Source organism: Mytilus galloprovincialis, chromosome 3 (genome assembly GCF_965363235.1).
Source record: "Mytilus galloprovincialis chromosome 3, xbMytGall1.hap1.1, whole genome shotgun sequence".
NCBI lineage: Eukaryota > Metazoa > Mollusca > Bivalvia > Mytilida > Mytilidae > Mytilus > Mytilus galloprovincialis.
Window position 1 is genome coordinate 97963688 of NC_134840.1, and position 19570 is coordinate 97983257.

Consider the following 19570-nt stretch of genomic DNA (forward strand, 5'->3'; position numbering starts at 1 on the left):
AATAAGTTTTTAACTTCCTCCTGGATCTTTCTTTGCATAAAGAAACAGGTATAAAGAATGGATAAAAAGAACTATTTATGTTGTAATCTAATACATTGATAGTCAAAATTTATCAGATTTACAACATTGATAACTTCAACTTTAGGTTATTGTGGGAATGACACACAAACATTTGATATTTTATAAGATTTTAATGGAGTGCTCCCTAATATTTATACGTCGCCATGATACGGACTACGTCACGGGCACCTGTTTCCTGTAACGTGCATTCCAACTACTGAGAAAAGTCTTCAGAGCATGAATCTTCATAATTTGTTTATGGTGAATTCGTTGTGAACTATTTAAAAGAAAAATAAGTGGTTTTCTGTAAGTAAAATTACATGGAAATGTTCAACTGTATGCATGTTCAAATATTTGCGAAAAAAAGTTTGGGTTTGATATAAAATCTGTAATTTTCATTTAACAATAAAACCCTTGTTGTACATATATGATTAAGATATTTTAACTGGATAGGAACAGTCCTGTCAGAAGGGACTAATTCACGTAAGGAATAAGTTTTCCTCAAATGGCTTTTAATGTTAAAAGAATTCTTTAAATTCACATTTTTACACCTTAATTTAATATTACAAAGTTTTGTATTGTCTATTGGTAAATCATGGATTCTCAAGGGGCATACACTCAAGATATAACAGCTTCAAGTCATTAAAATTCCTTATTACTAGTAAAAACACTCAAAATACATATATATATGTATAAAAAAAACTCATATTGAAAACTGTTTTTTATCGATTCTTACTTATTTGGGAGAATAATGTCCCGTTTGATAGATTGCCCAATCTGTTGAGTATCAATTTATACTAAAGGTGTGTGCCTAAACCAAAACACTGGAAGCAAGTTGTTCACACATGTTGGATAATGCCATAAATGAGGGGTCACAATATCTCTACAAAGAATGACCATTGGAGGTATCCGCAGCTACATTTAGTTAAAAAAAAAATTGTAAGGGTTCCGTAGTCTTGCCTACTTTTGCCATTAATCACAGGCTCAACAAAAATGAGGAAAAAATTTAATAATGATATTCCTCTCGATACTATCTTTTGTTTGAAAGAAGCTTATTCTGTCCAAATTTGGTAAATATCCAGGATAGTTTATGAATCTAATAAATGTTTCAAAAACTTTAACTGCAGACTGTATGTAATAATAACTGGAAGAAAAACCAAGTCCATTTATAAGTTAAAAACTGAAAAAATATGGATATTTAAAAAGTTATTTCTGGATACTATCTTATGATCATAAACAAGCTTCTGTCCAAGTTTAATAGAAATCCAGGATAGTTTAAAAAAGTTATCAAAATTTTTAAAAACTTTAACCACAGAGTGAATGTTATTTTTCCTGTCAGAAAAACTAAGTCCATTTACAATTAAATATGGAAAAAATGGATTTTTTTTATTTTACAAAATTTACTTCTGGATACTTATCTTATGATCATGAACAAGTGTCTGTCCAAGTTTGGTAGAAATCCAGGATACTTTTAGTTTAAGAAAGTTATTAAAATTTCAAAAACTTAACCACAGAGTGAATATTTGTGGCTCTGCCATTGATGACAAGGATAGACTGTAGGATCGCTATGTCTCGCTTTTTCGACAAAAGTCGTAGGCTGGACAACTAGGTTTAACCCTTTATTTTCTTTGAAAATAACGATGTATGGTTTGAACATGTACAAACTCAAGTTTATAACATATGTTTTTCACTTGTTCCGGGATCGGTTGATAACAATTCATTTGCAGTTTTTCGTAACTAGCAAAATAATGACTAGTTAAAAGAAAATTACAATAATTTTTTTTTACAGTTTTGTTGATCAATTATATTGAAACCAAAATACCCCTAAAATTGTAAATTGATGTGGACTGATATTAAATGACTGTGGACTTTCAGGAAAAAAACTCCAATTATATTTAGATTTCATAAGACAAGACTAGTCAAGAATGTTAGTTTATAACAATAACAAAGAAAGTAAAAGGTAATATAGATGTTGTTAATTGATTAAAGTAGATAGATTATTTAATTATTCCCTGGAGAGTTTATGTCACTAAGAGTTTGTTATTGAATATCCTATAGGTTTATCATCATTAGTTACCGAGTGATGGTATTGTAATCATGGGCTGTGGAACATCCAGAGTTAACCCGGACGGGGAAAAAGAAGCAGCCACACCCAGACCTAACCCAAACAAGAGCAGAAATGGATTAGTACCGAATGGAGAAACTAAAACATTTGATAAGAAGACAGCTGTGGATTCTAATGCTAACATTCCCAGCCAAAGACCAGGTAGGACATGTACTGTGCATTTTGGCGTTAATTATTACATGTATTTGTACAGTTTACAAATATATACTTCAAATTCAAAAATTATTGCATGTATTTATTATTTCAAATTTTGTCATTTAAGACCTAAATGCAATTTTTTTTTTTTTTTTGATATTGAGAAAAATCCTGTTAAATTCATATAAAATATTTCAAAATACAAGTTTAAATTATTGCATTTACAACTCGGTCACATTTTTCGCAATAATAAAAACCTCCCAATAATTTATGAATTTACAGTAGTTTCTTCATATCCTTTTACTTGTAATAATTAAGCCAACAGTTACTTTCAAATTACAGTTTAATTTGGTGTGCATATTTGGACACAAATTGAAGACTCAATTGATCTACACCCTAAACATTTTCAAAGGGAAATCACTGATACGGTATACATAAACAAAACAACATTTATATATGATATAATGAGGATGCTTGTATACATTTATGTACACATTTTTTTTAATGTGTTTGGAGGCCATGAAAAATTCCTACATGTATACTTTGTCCCTCTGCCAATATTTGATAAATGCATTGTATGAAAACTTTTTATACATGTAAATTTGTTTAATCTTGTGCATTGCTTAATACTTTCAACTTTTACAAGGAGCATGGACATGTATTTTGTAAGTTGTATAACACACAAGTTAAATACTACATATGTATCTTGTAATAAACTTTATAGATACAAGTATACATACACAAAGTAAAAATCAATTGTTTAACAATTGTGCCATTTGATAATCTGAAGTTTACTATGTGAACAAACAAAATTCCCGTTTTAATTAATTAATAGATTTCATGTTGAAACAAACAGGTACCAAGTTGTACAGAACGTATATCACATGTTATTAAACCTGATCCCACAACACTCCTAAACTCTGCCTCATTGAACAATCAATTAACAATTTATAGAGAAGGAAAGTGGTCAGGTAAAAAAAATAATTAATTATTTATATCACATCATATAAATGTTTGTATTTCGTTGCCATGTAAATAAAGTGATAATCTTAAATAGGATCATAAAGTTTTTATGATTTTCAGAAAAGAATATAGTAAATTTGCTTATCTTAAAAAAAAATTCAGATTTATGTCTGTTTGTGACACTATTTCATAATTTCTAATAAAAGACTATATATTTTTGAAACAAAATGCAATGAAGGTTTTGCTTAAATTGCTACTTATTTCATGTGTTGGCTATTAAATTTTGGTTTTAGAAAATATTAAGCATTATACATTTGTATTATGTAATATTTGACAGGTTTATGGTATGAGTTCATTGATAAGCACATAACAAACTGATTATATTTTACATTTGTTTCAGTTCCAAAGTCTGTGGCTTTTGAAGTTTTATTGGATGAGAATAAATCAGACAGTTTGATAAAAAAACATCCTCCAATGAGAATTCAGGTAACATTTCATTCTCAAATAATTAGGACATGTACAACCAGATTATAGATCTGGTAAATTTTGTCATTTGAACTTGGCAGACGGTCATGGTTCTCTCTATTAAAATTTTTAGCAAAGATGAAGCAATTGATAGTGTTCAAAGTGGTGTTAAACATCCTGAATCAATCAATCGCTTGATTGGGTAGCCCACTTCTCCAAACAGTAACAAAGACCAAACATTTCAACCTGTCCACTATGGGCAGCCCACTCTATTTTACTAGTAGATGATGTCAAAATGTTGAATACATATCTTGACTCCTTTTTCTGTTGTACATATAATAAGTTGAGTCCAGGGTAACAGAAATTTGTACCTTTCGATAGGGTTAGCACAGGGGATCATTTATAATTTTTGTCCATTCTGTGCTTTTCCTAACCATGGACAGAAAGGAGACGACACCTGCTGTGTAGTTTAAAGGTGACTTTGAGGTCAATGTCTGTGTAATCAACCTGATGGATCACTTGGTACAATTATAGTCATTGATTCAACAGAGACGAATAAATTGATTTATAAAGAGGATGATTATGAACAAAAATGATGAACGGTCTAATATTATAATAAGTTACAACTAGCAAATATAAAATTAAGTATGTAATACCACAAAATAATAAAAGCTGAAAGATATGTATAGGTCACTTTTTACAACTACCTAATATGATAAGGTTGAGCATTATGATTTTGATTATATATTGGGGTTGCTGATTATATCAAAAGTATTAGAAACTACTGTAATGTTAGCTACATTATGGTTTAGAGTAACACTTAATTCAGAAATTATTGTGATGTTTATATTATTTCGAAAAAAGTGACAGGGTTATCATCGCAATAATTTTAACTCGCATATTTAAACTTTTTATATGAATTTAAGATTATTTTTCTCGTTACAGCAACAATAAAATTACATTTTAGTCTAAAATGACAAAATCGCAATAATAAATGTACACAATAATTTCTGAATTTAGTAGTCCCTGTTCATTATATTTCCTATTTATTTTTATTTAGAAATTAGAACCTTTGAGCTTACCAGTTCTAACTCCAGAAATGTTAGCAGAAAAACAAAGACTGGCTGATGAAAAGCGAGAAAGGGTAAGATTGTTTTACTAAGTCTGAGCTTTAAAAAATTATACTGGTAAAAGGGAAGTAACTGATGTTTTGTTGTCATCATTTTAAAAATCAATGTTGTGGAGTTATTTATTGATAAATGTCCCTATACAAAATGTTACATAAAGTTCTTTTTTTTTAATTTGTACACATGTGCATTAGAATATATCTCAAGTTAAACTCTTTTATTTTTATTATATCCCAGTTTTTCTTTTATCATTTTTCATTGATAAGTAATGATTTGTCTTTCAAAAGTTACCCTTAGATTGTAAATATTAAAAAAGAAAAATTTAGGAGAAACTTTGCACATACATGTAGGTTAAGATCGTTTTTAAGCTAATATATGTAGCATGTCATACATTATTTTTGTAGGCCAACATTTCTCTTATTTTTTTGTCTTGAAACTTACTTTTGGTGGATATCTCCAGTTTTGGAAAAAATTTTAAAACTTGGACTACTATATTTATTACAGAAATTTCTTTTTATTTATAAAACACAATGTATATAATATCATTCTCATTATTTGCCAGGAATTACAAAAAAGAGCAAGTGCATCTAGAAAGAAGTCACAGAGAAGGAGAGAAATTCTGAAAGCTCAAGAAATTGCACAAGACTTACAGCAAAAGGAGGTAATAGAAATATGATATCTTATAAAGAAGCCAAACTTAATGAAACACCCCCTTTGAAAGTAAAGGACCATTATGTTTTCAAGTCTGTGTGTCAGGTTGAAGATTTTGATTAAGATTTAGGCTAAAATTTAGTATGGATTACATCAACTTGGATCCCAGTACACATGAGGGGTGTTAGGAGGGGTTCTGATACCAAAATTTTGTGCTTAAAAACATGAAAACCTGAAGTCCCGAATTTAAATAAATTTCAATCAAGACATCCTAAATTTTGAAAAAAGAATTCTCGGATCCAAAAATGATTAATTCTGAAATCCCAAACTGACAAACACCCGATTCCAGGGTCCCGATAAGGGTCCTATCCCCCCTCACACATGAAGTGAACATTTTAGAGTATATACTAAAGATGGAACTGTGAATGAGTAGGGCATTGTGTCCAAATAAGTTAATTGCCTTATAGAAATTAGAATTTTTTAAAAAATCTGAAAAAAGTTTAAGTTATATTTTATTTTATTTTGAACTTTTATAAGTGGAAGAAAATAGATTTAAAAAAGCTAATATTAAGTCTTGCTGCATATTTGGCATGGAAAAATTACAAATTTAGAAAATGAAATCGTAATTTGACATCAGAAAATTCACTATTTGATAGCTGCTTAACTTATATGATGTAACGTTATCTCCCATGGACACAATATTTCTTTAAATGACTTTAGAAAGTGCACTATCAAACTTATAAGCCTAGAAAGATATACTTTATATGAAGTAGAATTATCTCCCATGGACACAATATTTCCTTATATGACCTCAGAAAGTTGACTGATTATCATTAGCATATAGAATATAATTTATTTGTGTTAGAGTTATCTCCCATGGGCACAATATTTCCTTATACAACCTCAGAAAGATGACTGACTGATTAGCCTTGAAAGGTATAACTTATTTGTAGTAGAATTATCTCCCATTGACACAATATGTCCTTATACGACCTCAGAAAGTTGACTGACTGATTAGCATATAAAATATAATTTATTTGTATTAGAGTTATCTCCCATGGGCACAATATTTCCTTATACAACCTCAGAAAGTTGACTGACTGATTAGCCTTTACAGGTATAACTTATTTGTAGTAGAATTATCTCCCATGGACACAATATTTCCTTATACGACCTCAGAAAGTCAAGGCCTTAGCTAGGGTCTTTTAAATAGTGAGGCAAGATTCTTTCGAAAAAAATTTTGCAGGGGGTCTGGGGGCCGCTCAAGGCCCCTTGAAGCTCTAGGGTAAATGGTGCAAAATCCTGCTATCTGGGCATTTCCTGGGCCTATATAAGTGATATTGATCATATGGGTTTCATGTGCCATAAAAGTGATAAAACATTTTTTTCTTGAAAAGGGGGGGGGGGACATATGGTTACTTATGTGTAAAATGAATAAATTGGAACCTCTTTATCTGGTAAATTATAAATGTGGTACTGTTTACAAATGCGCGGTTATGTACATTTTTATGTCATATGTAGATATTATTGGCGATTATGGCCAATAGAAAAACTGTCAGAGAAAAAAGATGAATAAAATAAAGACAAGACTTGTGGTCATTAAACTGTTTCTTCCAAAAAGTCAAAATTTCACACATTTATAAGGGCCTATATTTCATTTAAGTGAAATCTTTTAGTCAAATGTCAGCTTTTCAATCCGTCTGTGTCCAGTTCTATTGAATCTTAGTAGAATATCCTCCCGTGAAACATCCTTGTCCCTGTGAGTGTGAAGCATTGCCAGTCCACAAAGGCGTTCCTCACTCATTGTGGATCTTCCCCACGTCTTCAGTCTACGAAGTCCTGAAAAGGATCTTTCACAACAAACGTTGCATGGTGACAGGCATTGTCGACAGTAGCACAAATATCCGTCTGATATTTGGATAAAAGTCTTGATGTGCCTGTATCAGAGACGATTTGAGTGTACTTGGTAATTTGGCCTTAGGGATGTCAGAAAATTTAACCTTCCACCTTGTCACTTCTTGTTCCCATGTATTTACATCTGGCAGATACGGGGAATAAACTTGAAGCAATTCGTCTTGTATGGTATCATTAAGATTTGCCAATTTTTATGGAACCAAGTTTTGGCCTAACGTTTTGGTCATCGCTCATTATTTGGATATATAAATGATCTTTTTTTAAACATCAATACCATACTTGGTCATTTTTTTAGTGAGGCATTTGCCTCACTTGCATCAATGGATGCTACGGCCTTGAAAGTTCACAAACTGGTTAGCCTATGTAGGTATAGTTTATATGTAGAAGATGTTAATTTAAACATATTTATTTATAGTGGATTGGAGAACAAGTTTTGCAACTTATATATATTAATCCCTTTCCACTTTGCCGGTGTGAGTGCTGCCTTGTAGTCGCCTGAGCCTGCTCTTTTTCTCTTAACATTTTTTGTCCCCTTCCGACGGACTATCATCGTTTCCTCAAGACCATACTCTCAAATAGTGTCAAGGGAGAGCCAAAAATTTTCTTCCCGAAACGGGAACCGAACCAGGAACTTTTGTGTTAGTAGAAGAGGTGTATCCCATTGTTTATTTGAGTTAACATAAGTACATTGAATTCAAATACTGTTTCGAATTTTTGAAAAACCAAAAAACTGCAATTTGTCCTAAATTCCAAAAATGGTACCAATAAAATTAAAAATTTGAAGAGGTTTTTGTCATGAGGGATAGAACACTTGCATGCATTTCTTGGTAATATACCTTTTATTTATTCCTTTCAGGTTCAGCAACAGTTTTTAACTAGAGAAAAAACAGTAGAAAATTTAAGGTCTGCAAAATTAGCAGAAATACAAGAAAAACAAAGATTGCAAGAAGAAAGAAGAAAAAGAGCAAGAGAAAGGGTAAATTTAATATTTTTTTATACCTCCGCTTTAAAAAAGGGGGGGGGGTATACTGTTTTACCTCTGTCTGTCCGTCAGTCCGTCCCATGAAACTTTCGTCACATTTTTCTCAGGAACTACACATCCACCCTTTCTGTAATTTGGTATCAACATTTATATATGTCAGCCATACCGTGTGATGCGTTTTCAGATTCATCACTAGACAACTTCCTGTTTACCGAACACTTGTCTGATTTTACACATGATAGCCAAGTTGAAAATTTTCGTCACATTTTTCTCAGGAACTACAATACAAGGATTTCTGAAATTTGGTTTCAGGATTTATATAAGTCTGCTATACCGTGTGATGCGTTTTCACATTCATCACTCGACAACTTCCTGTTTACCGAACACTTGCATATTTTTACACTATTAATATTATCCACTTGCGGCGGGGGTATCATCAGTGAGCAGTAGCTCGCAGTTTCACTTGTTCTTTCTCTTTGTATGATCACCTAAAGATGTTTAATAATACATTACAGTTCAGCTGAATTGTGCTTTTAAATGTCTTCCTCCTATGTTTAGGAAAACATTAGCTTTAACTTATTTCTTATTATGATTCAGGGGTGAATGAACAATTTAAAGGCGAAACTTTATAATGATATTTGATTAATGATAAATTTTCAACAAATTAAGATAAAATGAAAACATAAATTAAAATTGAAATACTTCTTCAGCAAATAATGAATTCATGAAGGAATCTGGTGAATATTATAGACTATAAAAAAAAACTATCAATACTTAAATTCAACAAAAAACATTTTGTCCCTGTTTTCAGAGGTTGTCTGAAATGTTTAAATGCTAAGAAATAGTCATTGTAAGAGTCCTGTTTTCACAGGAAATAGCTATAGTTTTTAATTAAAAGTTGACATTATCTTTCTTGATATTTTAGGCCAAGAAAATTAACACAGAAGATCAACAAGAGGTAGGAATGTTGGAGGTTGAAAAAGACGACCATTACAATGCTGATGATGGTATGTATTACAAGACTTTAGTTTTGAATAGCGAAAAGGGGGTGGGATCAGAAATTGTGAAGTTATAATGGTAAGATGAATATGTCAGAATTTACAGAACTGAACAAACTTTTTGGTGTTATTTGTCTATGGGAGAGGGATGGTAATAATATCTTATTTATAGCCTGCATATATACCATTGCTTATTTAATATGTTAACTGTGTCAGTGTCTTGATTAATCAAAAATTCTTTATTAAAAAATTGTTTTTATGATGCATAAAAATATTATTCTTTAAAAGTGATAAAGATATTAACGCTTATTTCTTTCAAGATGCACCTTTTTACAAGTAGTCTTCTGAACATTACCAATTTTCTTCTATTAGATATTGTTGTATATGGTCCGAGACCACAATTGTCGTCCCTTGATTTTCGTTGTTCACAAATATAGTCCCTAGTGTTGACAGTGGGTTACTTGCCATTATTTTTTATACCACTTCCAAATTTATTTCTCTATGTTAAATGCCTCAAATTGCAAGAAGGGGGTGAAATTACACTGTAAAAAAATTTGGGTCCTGAATTTTATAGGAAAGTAGTGATTTGGTCCAGTTGAAAAAGGTTAAAAATTAGCACTTCGGAAGCTGTCAAAAGATTTCAAGATGCCCTAAACATAAAATTGTCCATATTTTGAGTTAGAGGCGATGAAGTTTTCTATAATTTTGATATAAAAAAGTAGTAAAACACACTGTAAAAATTTCATTGAGAAAGCGCAGCTGGGATTTTTTTAATTTTCATTTATGTTCTAAAAGAAATGCACTACAAAATAATTGTTGTCTCGGACCAGTTCATGTCCTACATGAATCAGAATCAAATACAGGGACGGGGCATAAGTTTCTTTGAAATATGACTCAATTGTTTGCCTACAACTATAATATCTTAAACTAACCATTCATCAACCCCTTTGTCATTAGTTTATTTAAATGTAACAGCATTATGTTAAAACATTTTTTATCCAGAAACATTGAACATGTTTCATCTACCAACCCTAAAGAGTCCCCTTCAAGCTGCAAATTGTATTTGTATAATGCGTTAAGGGCATACGATACAGTTTTGATCCTGTATTTACAGTTTAATGAAAATTTCCATATAGGCTAGTTTTTGCCTGCATAAATCAAATATGTAATAAAAAATATACCTTCATGAGCTACTTTTTGAGTTAAATGAGGTCGAAATTTTGTATACTTGCTCAAAATTTGGATTTGTGGCCGTATTTTCCCTTTCGAAAGAAAGCCATAACTTTTTTGTTTTAAAAGATAAACACAAATTGTTTTTTGTTAGATAATTTGTAATTTTTGTATTTTATAAGTATCCTAAAAAATTATGCATTTTTTATTCAGAAATAACTCATATTTATCGAATGGTCATGAATTAAGAAAAAATCGTATTTTTTTGCTGTATATTTATCAAAATTAAAAAAAATCCTCTATTTACAGTTTAATAAAATTTGGTCCACATAATCTCCCTGCAAAATGAAACAAAATGTCGTTTTAAAAAATAGGGGTCTATGCACTCGTTTTCAAATGAAATCAGTTTGAATGATGAAAAATAGTCGAAAAATGCATCTTTTCCCGATATGTCATAGTTTGACGTCGCGAAAATAACATTTTACGTTAGCAACGTCATTACCTCCCCTGTAACTGTATCGTATGCCCTTAAATGCTTGAAAGCAACCAAAAGAAATTTAAGGTGTTGCATATGATAACACTAAAGTGAGATAACTCTGTAAAAGTCAGCTGAACATTTCAATCACATTCTATTGTTAAGGAAATATTAAGTTTCTCAATGATCAAAATAAGGATTTGTTAAAGTGCTATATATTCAATGCAAATTATTCCAATAAATTGTGTGGATCAAAGTTTTTGAAATTTTTGTCAAAGGGTCAAAGTACATATTTTGTGAAAATTAAAAGGCCAAATTCATTTTAGTCAAGGTGTTTAATATCATGCACCTTTTCCAAAATTAAGCTCTCAAATATGATTTCAGCCAATAAACAATCTACCTAATTGAGGTAAGTTAACTTTTGACACAGTAACTATGGTAACTATATTATTTGTTTGTGACCTTCAGGAATTGTCAGAAAGATGCTTGACCTTGAATGTTTATGATATGTAAGTTATGGTTTTACAAGAATGGTCAGATCAATATTAAACATTTGCAACTTGATACTCTTCCTTTGAAATGTGACAAAAAGTTGAGAATTTTTTCCCCAATGCGTTATAAAAGTTTTATCTATTTGTCAAGAATGTTTTTGTGCTGATTTTTTTCTAAAATTTGTCATAGAAAACAAATTGTCAAAACATATTTAAATTTATTTTTACTACCAATAGAAATTGCTGTGCCTAAGAATTTCACTTATATATATATATATCTATATCAAGGAGCATTCTTCCCTAGCTCTGTAAACATTTCAGATAATTCTAGGAGTAGTTTACAATTATTTAGTTTTAGTTAAAAAAAAAAATGTCATTTAATGTTTTTTCCAGTTGAAAAACATATTTTTTTTTATCTCTAATTCTATATATATTCTTTATTTTTTTTTTCTCTTTGGGTCAAAGGGAGTATATGTTATGAATTTGACATCTCTGTTTTGATAGGAATGAATTATAATTGTTTGATTTCTGTTCTGTTTAAAAAATTTATTTGTTTACTTTGATGCCCCTGACTCCCACAATGGTATAACTGTTGGTCAGAATTTCTGACTCAGAAATAGACTAAAGAGACCATACTTCTATTTCCTAGTCACTTTGGGGTTTTGATAAAAGGAGATCTTGGGTATACAGAGACATTATTATGTCATTTTCATTAACATTAGTCTAAAAAATGATATTTATAGGTGCTAATATAAACACCAAATGACATAGAAGTTTACAATTAGGTTACTGAAAGGCCTTCAACAATGAGCTAAACTTGTACAGAATAGTAAGCTATAAAAGTTCCTAAAAAGACAATTATAAAATAAATTCCAGCAAGAAAATTTACAGCCTGATACATCATATGTGATTATATAATTCTCAGTGCTAAAAATACAACATGAAATAATAAAAGTGAAACCATAATCTAAGTTAGTTGGATGTATTTAAAAAATGCATCCATAAACTTTTTGGAATGTTAGTGGTTAGTGCCATTAGCATAATTGTTCTTGCATGTAAATAAGAAATGGTATATATCATCACCTCCTGTTTTACAAATATTTCACAGAACCATAGATTTCAGTTGTTATTTTAATATAATTTGTCCATTCTAAGTTTGAACTCTTACACTGGTTGAATTTAAGCATGAATTCATAGTTGCATACACTTCTATATATATATTTCGTATTTCACTAATTCATTAAGAGGTTACATTAATGTGTGCTATCTATTGATTCATTTCACTTATTTGTTGTCGTTGATTTTTAAAAAATTGTTTGTTTCATGTAATTCTCTTTTTGATGAAGAAAATATGATTGTGCAATATTACATTTAACTTGCAATATGTAACTAACTTTGTGTCAGATGTTTTTGAAGTTGCTGTTTTTTTTGTAAAGACTATTCCATTTAAATATTAGGTGGTACGAGAGGACTTCCACCCCTTCCCCTCAACCAACATTTATTTATTTCATTTTAATTTATTTAAGTAATATCCATACATTAAATTATTAAAAAATTAATAAAAAATCACCAACCAAAAATCAACCACAAATTTAACTTTCCTAACTTCCCCGAAACCCTACCTTTCCACTCTCCCACCTAAATGAAATAGTTCTTACTTTAGAGGTATATTGCGCACCTGTAAACATTCTGCTGTTGCATAGATTCATTTAAAAGATACCTTTCACCTGCTATGTATTAGCTGCAAAGTTTTGGAAAATATCATGTCTTAAAATTGATACAACTAGGGAGTTTTTAATGACAATGACTGATGGCCCTTGCACTGTTGGTGCACAGTTAAAGAAATAGAGCGTCAATGCTCCAGATGGATGTCATGTACCTATGTTAAAATTCTATTCAATGTGTCTTTTTTTTCAATTGGCATTTATGATTCAATGTTTTAGTATGCAAATTATGATTTCTGGTAATTTTACTATCATTTAGTGTTGAAGAAAAGACTTGAGTCAGAATTGGAAAAGTGTGTTCAGATTCAGTGATTTGTCTTCTTGCTAAAACTTCCCTATTAACTAACATGTTAAACGTCAATATCTTAAAAAGCCATCGTGTAGTACAAAACAAAGGGATTCATATTGATATAGCATTAACATGTCATCGTGTAGTACAAAACAAAGGGATTCATATTGATATAATAATAATAATAATAAATTCTTTATTTAAAGAGGGTAAACTCAGTTAGTTACAATAAACTAATCTTCCCTGAGGCCCTCACATACAAAATACAATACAATCAAAACAGATATTTACACATAGTTAATTTACAATCATGTAGTTCAATGTATTGTTATTAACATAAGATATAATGCTGTTTAAGATGTATACAATGTACATGTAGTCAAAAAATCAAATGAAAATAAAAAATATACAAATACATTGTAGCAAACATTTCTTATCAGGGTTGTGTTAGGTACTTCTTGATACTTTGCTTAAAGGTAAAAGTGTTTTAGCTTTACGCATTTTGTGTGGTAGTCCATTCCATAATACTGATCCAGAATAAGCAAAGGATTTTCTTAAATAGTTCAGCTTTTGGCTTAGGAACTATCATATATAGCATTAACATGTCATTGTTCTGAATGTGCTTTTTCTGTTTGAAATTTGGCATCTAACATCCATCAAGACATCATTTTTAAGAACTGCCTGTGTGTTGGTATTAACGTTTTAATCAAAATATTAGTCACCTAGATTCATCTTTAAAAATATCAAACTCCAACCCATGAATTTGAGATTTTCCATTAACAAAAAAATCATACATTTATAATGATTTTAAATACTTTTATCAGTGTCAAAATATCAATTGATCAATAAAGTTTATAGTGAGAACAAGGCACTGTAAATTCTTTATTATTCCTGGAATACCAACTTTTGTGAAATAATTGAGATGGGTAAAATACAATTTTTCTAGTGGTTTTACTACAGATTTTGGCACATCTACCAAATCAAATATCCACGATAAAATATAAGTTTTCCTCAATCCCTGAAAACTAGAATCAATGAAAATAAATGAACACACATTCATCTTTTTTTTTCTAAATTAAACATAGTCTTAAATAAACTTTTTTGTTATACTTAACAATCCTTCATGTTTTAACAGAGACACGGCTGAATGGAGATTGATCAATACTTAATAGTACTTTATATTTTCAGCGGATTCATGGCTGAATGGAGATGATAATAATAATGACAATCCATCAGAGCCTGGTGACAGAGTCTATAATGGCCGAACAAGTCCGTCTAAAAACACGAATCATAGAGAGTGTCCTCCAAGTGCTTCAACTGTTGATAGTTATGACAATGCTTATAATCGTAAAACAAGTGGTAAAACTCGTGCAGAACAGATAAATTCACAAACTGACGATTTCTTTGACTCTTGATGACAAGATTCTTGCTATATATAGTCATGTGACTTTGTTCAGTAGATAGTATCTCAAAGGTTTTGGCCTGTTTCTCTGTGTCATATTTCATAGTATAACTAGTGATGCAGGTACATGTAGTACCCTACAATTGATGTTAATTAAGTCATTATCACTCGTTCACACTTGGGTGGGCCAACAATTCTGTAAAACTCAAAGTTTACACACACAAAGTCATGTGCCTTCAAATTGGGTCAGACTTGTCCGGCTTTTTTTTATAATTAGTTTAACACTTGTATCTATATAAATATATGTAGAATCTTGGAAAAATAAGTTATTAAAGATTTGTTTTCATTACTTTTGACAAAATCGTTTTAAACTTGAGTAGGAGGTTCCATGTTGTGTTGGTTGGAAATGTCATAATCCACACATGGTGTAGTGCATGGGTAGTCTGACTGATCTAGTATTGTTATCATCATTTATATTTTTCTACAATTTGTTCATACTTTTATATTTTGTAGGTTTTTTATACAAATGTTGTTACTGTAAATTCAGGAATTATTAATATAAAAATAAAGAGATGTGGTATGGTAGTCAATAAGACAACTATTCATCAGAACAAATATTATTGCAGTTGTTGATCAAATCAGATAAAAAAAATGTGATAACAGGATAAATCACTGAAAAAATAAAAATTAATGATGTATTGACAATGTTCAGTGCAATATGTAGTACAATACTTTTCCTGTCTCATTAATTGCAAAATATTCTGAATTTACAGTAATAAATGATAATTACTGAATTTATATGTCTATGTGAAAGAGTTCATCAGTGTTCTTTTTACTTAGTTTTGTTAGCATGAATTATAAATTGATATTGTCAATTATATTTATAAAATATTTAATGTAATTGTTGATGCAGGTCCAGAATTAGTTGTTTTTACATTGACAATTTTCAATTCCATTTATGTCTTTCATATCTATAATAGCATGTTTAGATAATGAATGCGACTAGAGGTATTATTTGCACTTTTTCATCAGATAAAATTTGTATGCTACAATGAATAGTATAGTTCTTTAGACTTCTTATGCTTCTAACTAGAATTTGTTGGTTTTACTTTTTGAATTTAAGATAAAAAAAACAATTTCATTTCAATGGCTTTTGATCCCTCCAATTTTACTCCATTTATAAAAACAACATTTGAATAATGTAGAAAAGAAGAGTTTCCTGTTTTATCCATAAAATTCCATTTAAATTTTATGAACTTGTTAACCAGATACTCAAACTAAAAGCATATAAGAATGTCAGTTGAAGGAATTTTAAAACACAAAAAGATTCCACGCCAGTGAATTTCACAAATCTTGCCATACAGGTAAAATATTTATATACCACAAAATGTCTAGTCCTTATGTTCAGGTTTATTTATGGAAAATGCATTGGATATTTTGTTAACCTGTAGGTATGGTTTTTATATTGTGGCATTATATGTGGCTGTCTCATTTACATTTATATCAAACATATTTACACTTATTTCTCTCAATTACAATAAATAATAAATTCTTCAGCATATTAAAAGGAGCATTACATAGAAGTTATATATTCATAATGTATTTATTGAAAATTATCAAATATAATTAAGTTATGAAAACAGAGACTGTACTTTATATACTTTAAATTCAGATTTGTTTTGTGTTTATTTTTGTGATTGTTTCTCATTAGCATAAAAATTAAACCAAGACTTGAAAATCCTCCTTTGAAATAATGTTCTAAGAACTAATAATGCAAATATCAATAAACAGGATGCTTATGATAGTAAAAGAATTTCAGGAATTTCTGAATATGGGTGTCAGACCATCAATTCAAAATCCCTTTATATTCTACCAACCTTATCAGTTTTAACTGCTCTCTAAATATTTTACCCTTAGTAAAACTTCAGGAAAACCATGCATGTCCATAATCGTACATGAATTAAATTTCTTCAAGCCAAATTATTTTATGTAAGTGAAGCAAGATGTTTGAAGTCTCTTTCAAATAAAAAAAAAACATACTGATAATCTACATTTAAAATACTATTTAGTGCAGCTACCTGAAATTCATGCACAAGTAATTTTGGGCTCTTAATGATTAAAATATATTTCCCAAACAGAAATAGTTACATTCATGTAAATTTGTTAGCTTTATTAAGTAAGCAAAAATATTAAAAGCACCATTTTTGTCAGAGAGTAGGACTACTTTTATGTTGGTGAATTGTTAGCCTGATACCTTTATTAAAATAGAGTGATGATAGTAATATGCTCAGTGATAATTAGATGTGTTCATATTGGTCGGGTTTTGATATTTTTTACTTTATCATTTAGATCTACCATTAATTTAGATAGATTAGATATAATGCTAGGCTTAACTGAGGTGCTGGATGGGGTTTACAGAACAGAGGCTCTTAAAATATTGAAAATAAAAAAATGAGTGAAGGAAGAGTTAAAAAAGATTAATCAGGTGCAATATTATATAGAATAACTGAAAAATAAAGAATTAGGTAATACTATGCTGATTATGGAAATTAATGAAGTACAACATAAAGAATTTATAAAATTATGGTAAAATAGTTTTCACAAGAATTTTAAAGAATAAAAATTATTTATAAAGACAAGATAAATACAGCAATACAAAAAAAGAACACAGAAATGTAGCACTCCCCATCCAGACCCTATTAATTTGCAGGGGTTTGATGTGAATGATTAGACAATTGTAGTATTTGGTTGAAATATATAATCAGTATTGATGAATAGCCAAATTTTGTGAAATAGGTTATAGTACCTGTTAAAAAGGTGATATGTAATTTTAATTTCTCTTTATACCATATGTGACCATGTCAAGGTGTTGTGTTCTTTATTTTATTTAACAACCATTTTTGACCATTAGAATTGTGGCTTTTTTTCAATAATAAAATTAAATGAAATGTAAATTTATTCTACTATAATGAAATGAACTGTTAACTCTAGACTACTATTCAAGAAAAAGGACAGAATGTTTTTCATTGTTAAGCAAATACTTCTTGGAAATGTCGAATCTGCACAAAATAGAGGTCATAAGTTTTGATTTCATTTATATTAAAGTTCCTATTCAAAAATTAAAAAATAATTTAAATTGAATTGTGTAGATCTATTAAATAGTTTTGCCGGGTTTTAACCTGAAAATTAGATTTATATTGAAGTACTAGTACATTATATGATTATTGCAGTTATATTTGAAAGAAGAAATGTATATATATCACCTTATTTATTATCTGTTCATTTAGTATTGTAAACAATACATGTATATTCATCAGTATTATGAAAAAACATAGATTTATCATTTAGATTAATTAGTGTTTGGATGTAGTGTATATAAGAAAGGCAACTCTTTAAAAGCAACACATAAAAGGATTTTTGATTTGCAATTACTAAAAATCTGTCCAGGTTGTTAATGTTTTATTTCTATTAGTGACCTTGCTTATTTTTAAGACTTCTTTTTTTTTGCCAAGTATTGGTTCACTAGACTTTAAAATTTCTCATGTTTTTATTATAGAAATGCAAAAAAGCTTAATTTGAAATAGAATCCCAAGTTAAACAAAATTATTAAGATATTGTACAACACATTCAGTATCAGCTGTATACTTAATCATTAGAAATGTATAAGTGAATCATTCCACACACAAAAGATATCCTGAGTGCATACAGAGGTCAGCATGTCGAGGGAAATCCCTATATCCATATTGAAATATCAAGTGATACCTTTGACTGTCTGTCCATCTTTCGATCTTTCAGTACATCCTGTTCATCCCAGAAGTATTTCACATTATATGATCCAAACTTGAGCAGAGGCATTCATGTCCTCACACACATTCTTCTTTTATATTATAACGATTTTGTGTACATTTATATTTGTCCTCCCTTACATAATTAAGAGTAACAAGTAAATCACCTAATGTTAAGATTTTACAACTCCCCACCATCATATACAAATATTCAGGGTAATATGAAATTTTAGGTATTTTTATATACATATATGAATTTTGAAAAATTAAAAATAATACAGTCTTAGATTAGGGGATAATTTGAAGATGCCTGACTGACAATTTTGGACCCTAATTTATTCATCACAGTGTTCTAGAAGTTCTTATTAATGTTATATGAAACCGATCATAGATGATGGTAGTTGTTTAGTGCTTATGAAACCATGGCTTATCTACATCACATTTTGCCTTAAATGAGAATAATAGTTATGAGATTGTTAGTAATTTAGTTATAATCAAATGTATCCATTTTAAATTTCACAATGGTTTGTATTTTTACAATCTTCAAAAATTGGAAAAACCATAGTTACACTCTCTTAGATCACCTGTAATTCATGAAAGGAAAAGGTGTGATAGTACAAATTTACTTGCAGCATCAATTTGAAAATAAGGTATTGTAAATATAGCACCAAACTCAATGGTCAAAGGGTTTTCACAGTCATCCCTGTATTAACTGATTGTCCTGTGATATGACTGGCTGGCAATAAATATTGCTATTTTTTGCAAAAGGTAGTAATCAAAGATTATAATGATGTTTTGATCCACTGAACAAAGA

The 19570-nt window shown here is 29.7% G+C and overlaps 1 protein-coding gene across 4 annotated transcripts; it reads left to right on the forward strand.

Annotated features, from left to right (window-relative positions):
- The first annotated feature begins 219 nt into the window (after positions 1-219).
- Positions 220-18676, forward strand: LOC143069502 (uncharacterized). Of its 4 annotated transcripts, none has more exons than XM_076244180.1 (9): positions 220-366; positions 2119-2326; positions 3684-3769; positions 4809-4892; positions 5438-5536; positions 8297-8416; positions 9348-9429; positions 11534-11574; positions 14758-14892. In XM_076244180.1, exons 2-8 carry the CDS (start codon positions 2158-2160, stop codon positions 11569-11571), a joined length of 678 nt encoding a protein of 225 aa, XP_076100295.1. In that variant the 5' UTR covers positions 220-366; positions 2119-2157; the 3' UTR covers positions 11572-11574; positions 14758-14892. The 4 variants fall into 4 exon arrangements, with proteins under 4 accessions (XP_076100295.1, XP_076100296.1, XP_076100293.1 ...); XM_076244181.1 differs by lacking the exon at positions 11534-11574 and adding an exon at positions 11450-11474 and having other exon boundaries at positions 14758-14865; XM_076244178.1 differs by lacking the exon at positions 11534-11574 and having other exon boundaries at positions 14758-18676.
- Positions 18677-19570: the final 894 nt, after the last annotated feature.

Excerpts from the sequence above, each read along its gene's own strand:
- LOC143069502 (XM_076244178.1), top strand. The coding sequence starts at position 2,158 with ATGGGCTGTGGAACATCCAGAGTTAACCCGGACGGGGAAAAAGAAGCA. Across the intron at positions 2,327-3,683 it reads CATTCCCAGCCAAAGACCAG|TTCCAAAGTCTGTGGCTTTT; the intron begins GTAGGACATGTA and ends CATTTGTTTCAG. Across the intron at positions 9,430-14,757 it reads CCATTACAATGCTGATGATG|CGGATTCATGGCTGAATGGA; the intron begins GTATGTATTACA and ends TTATATTTTCAG.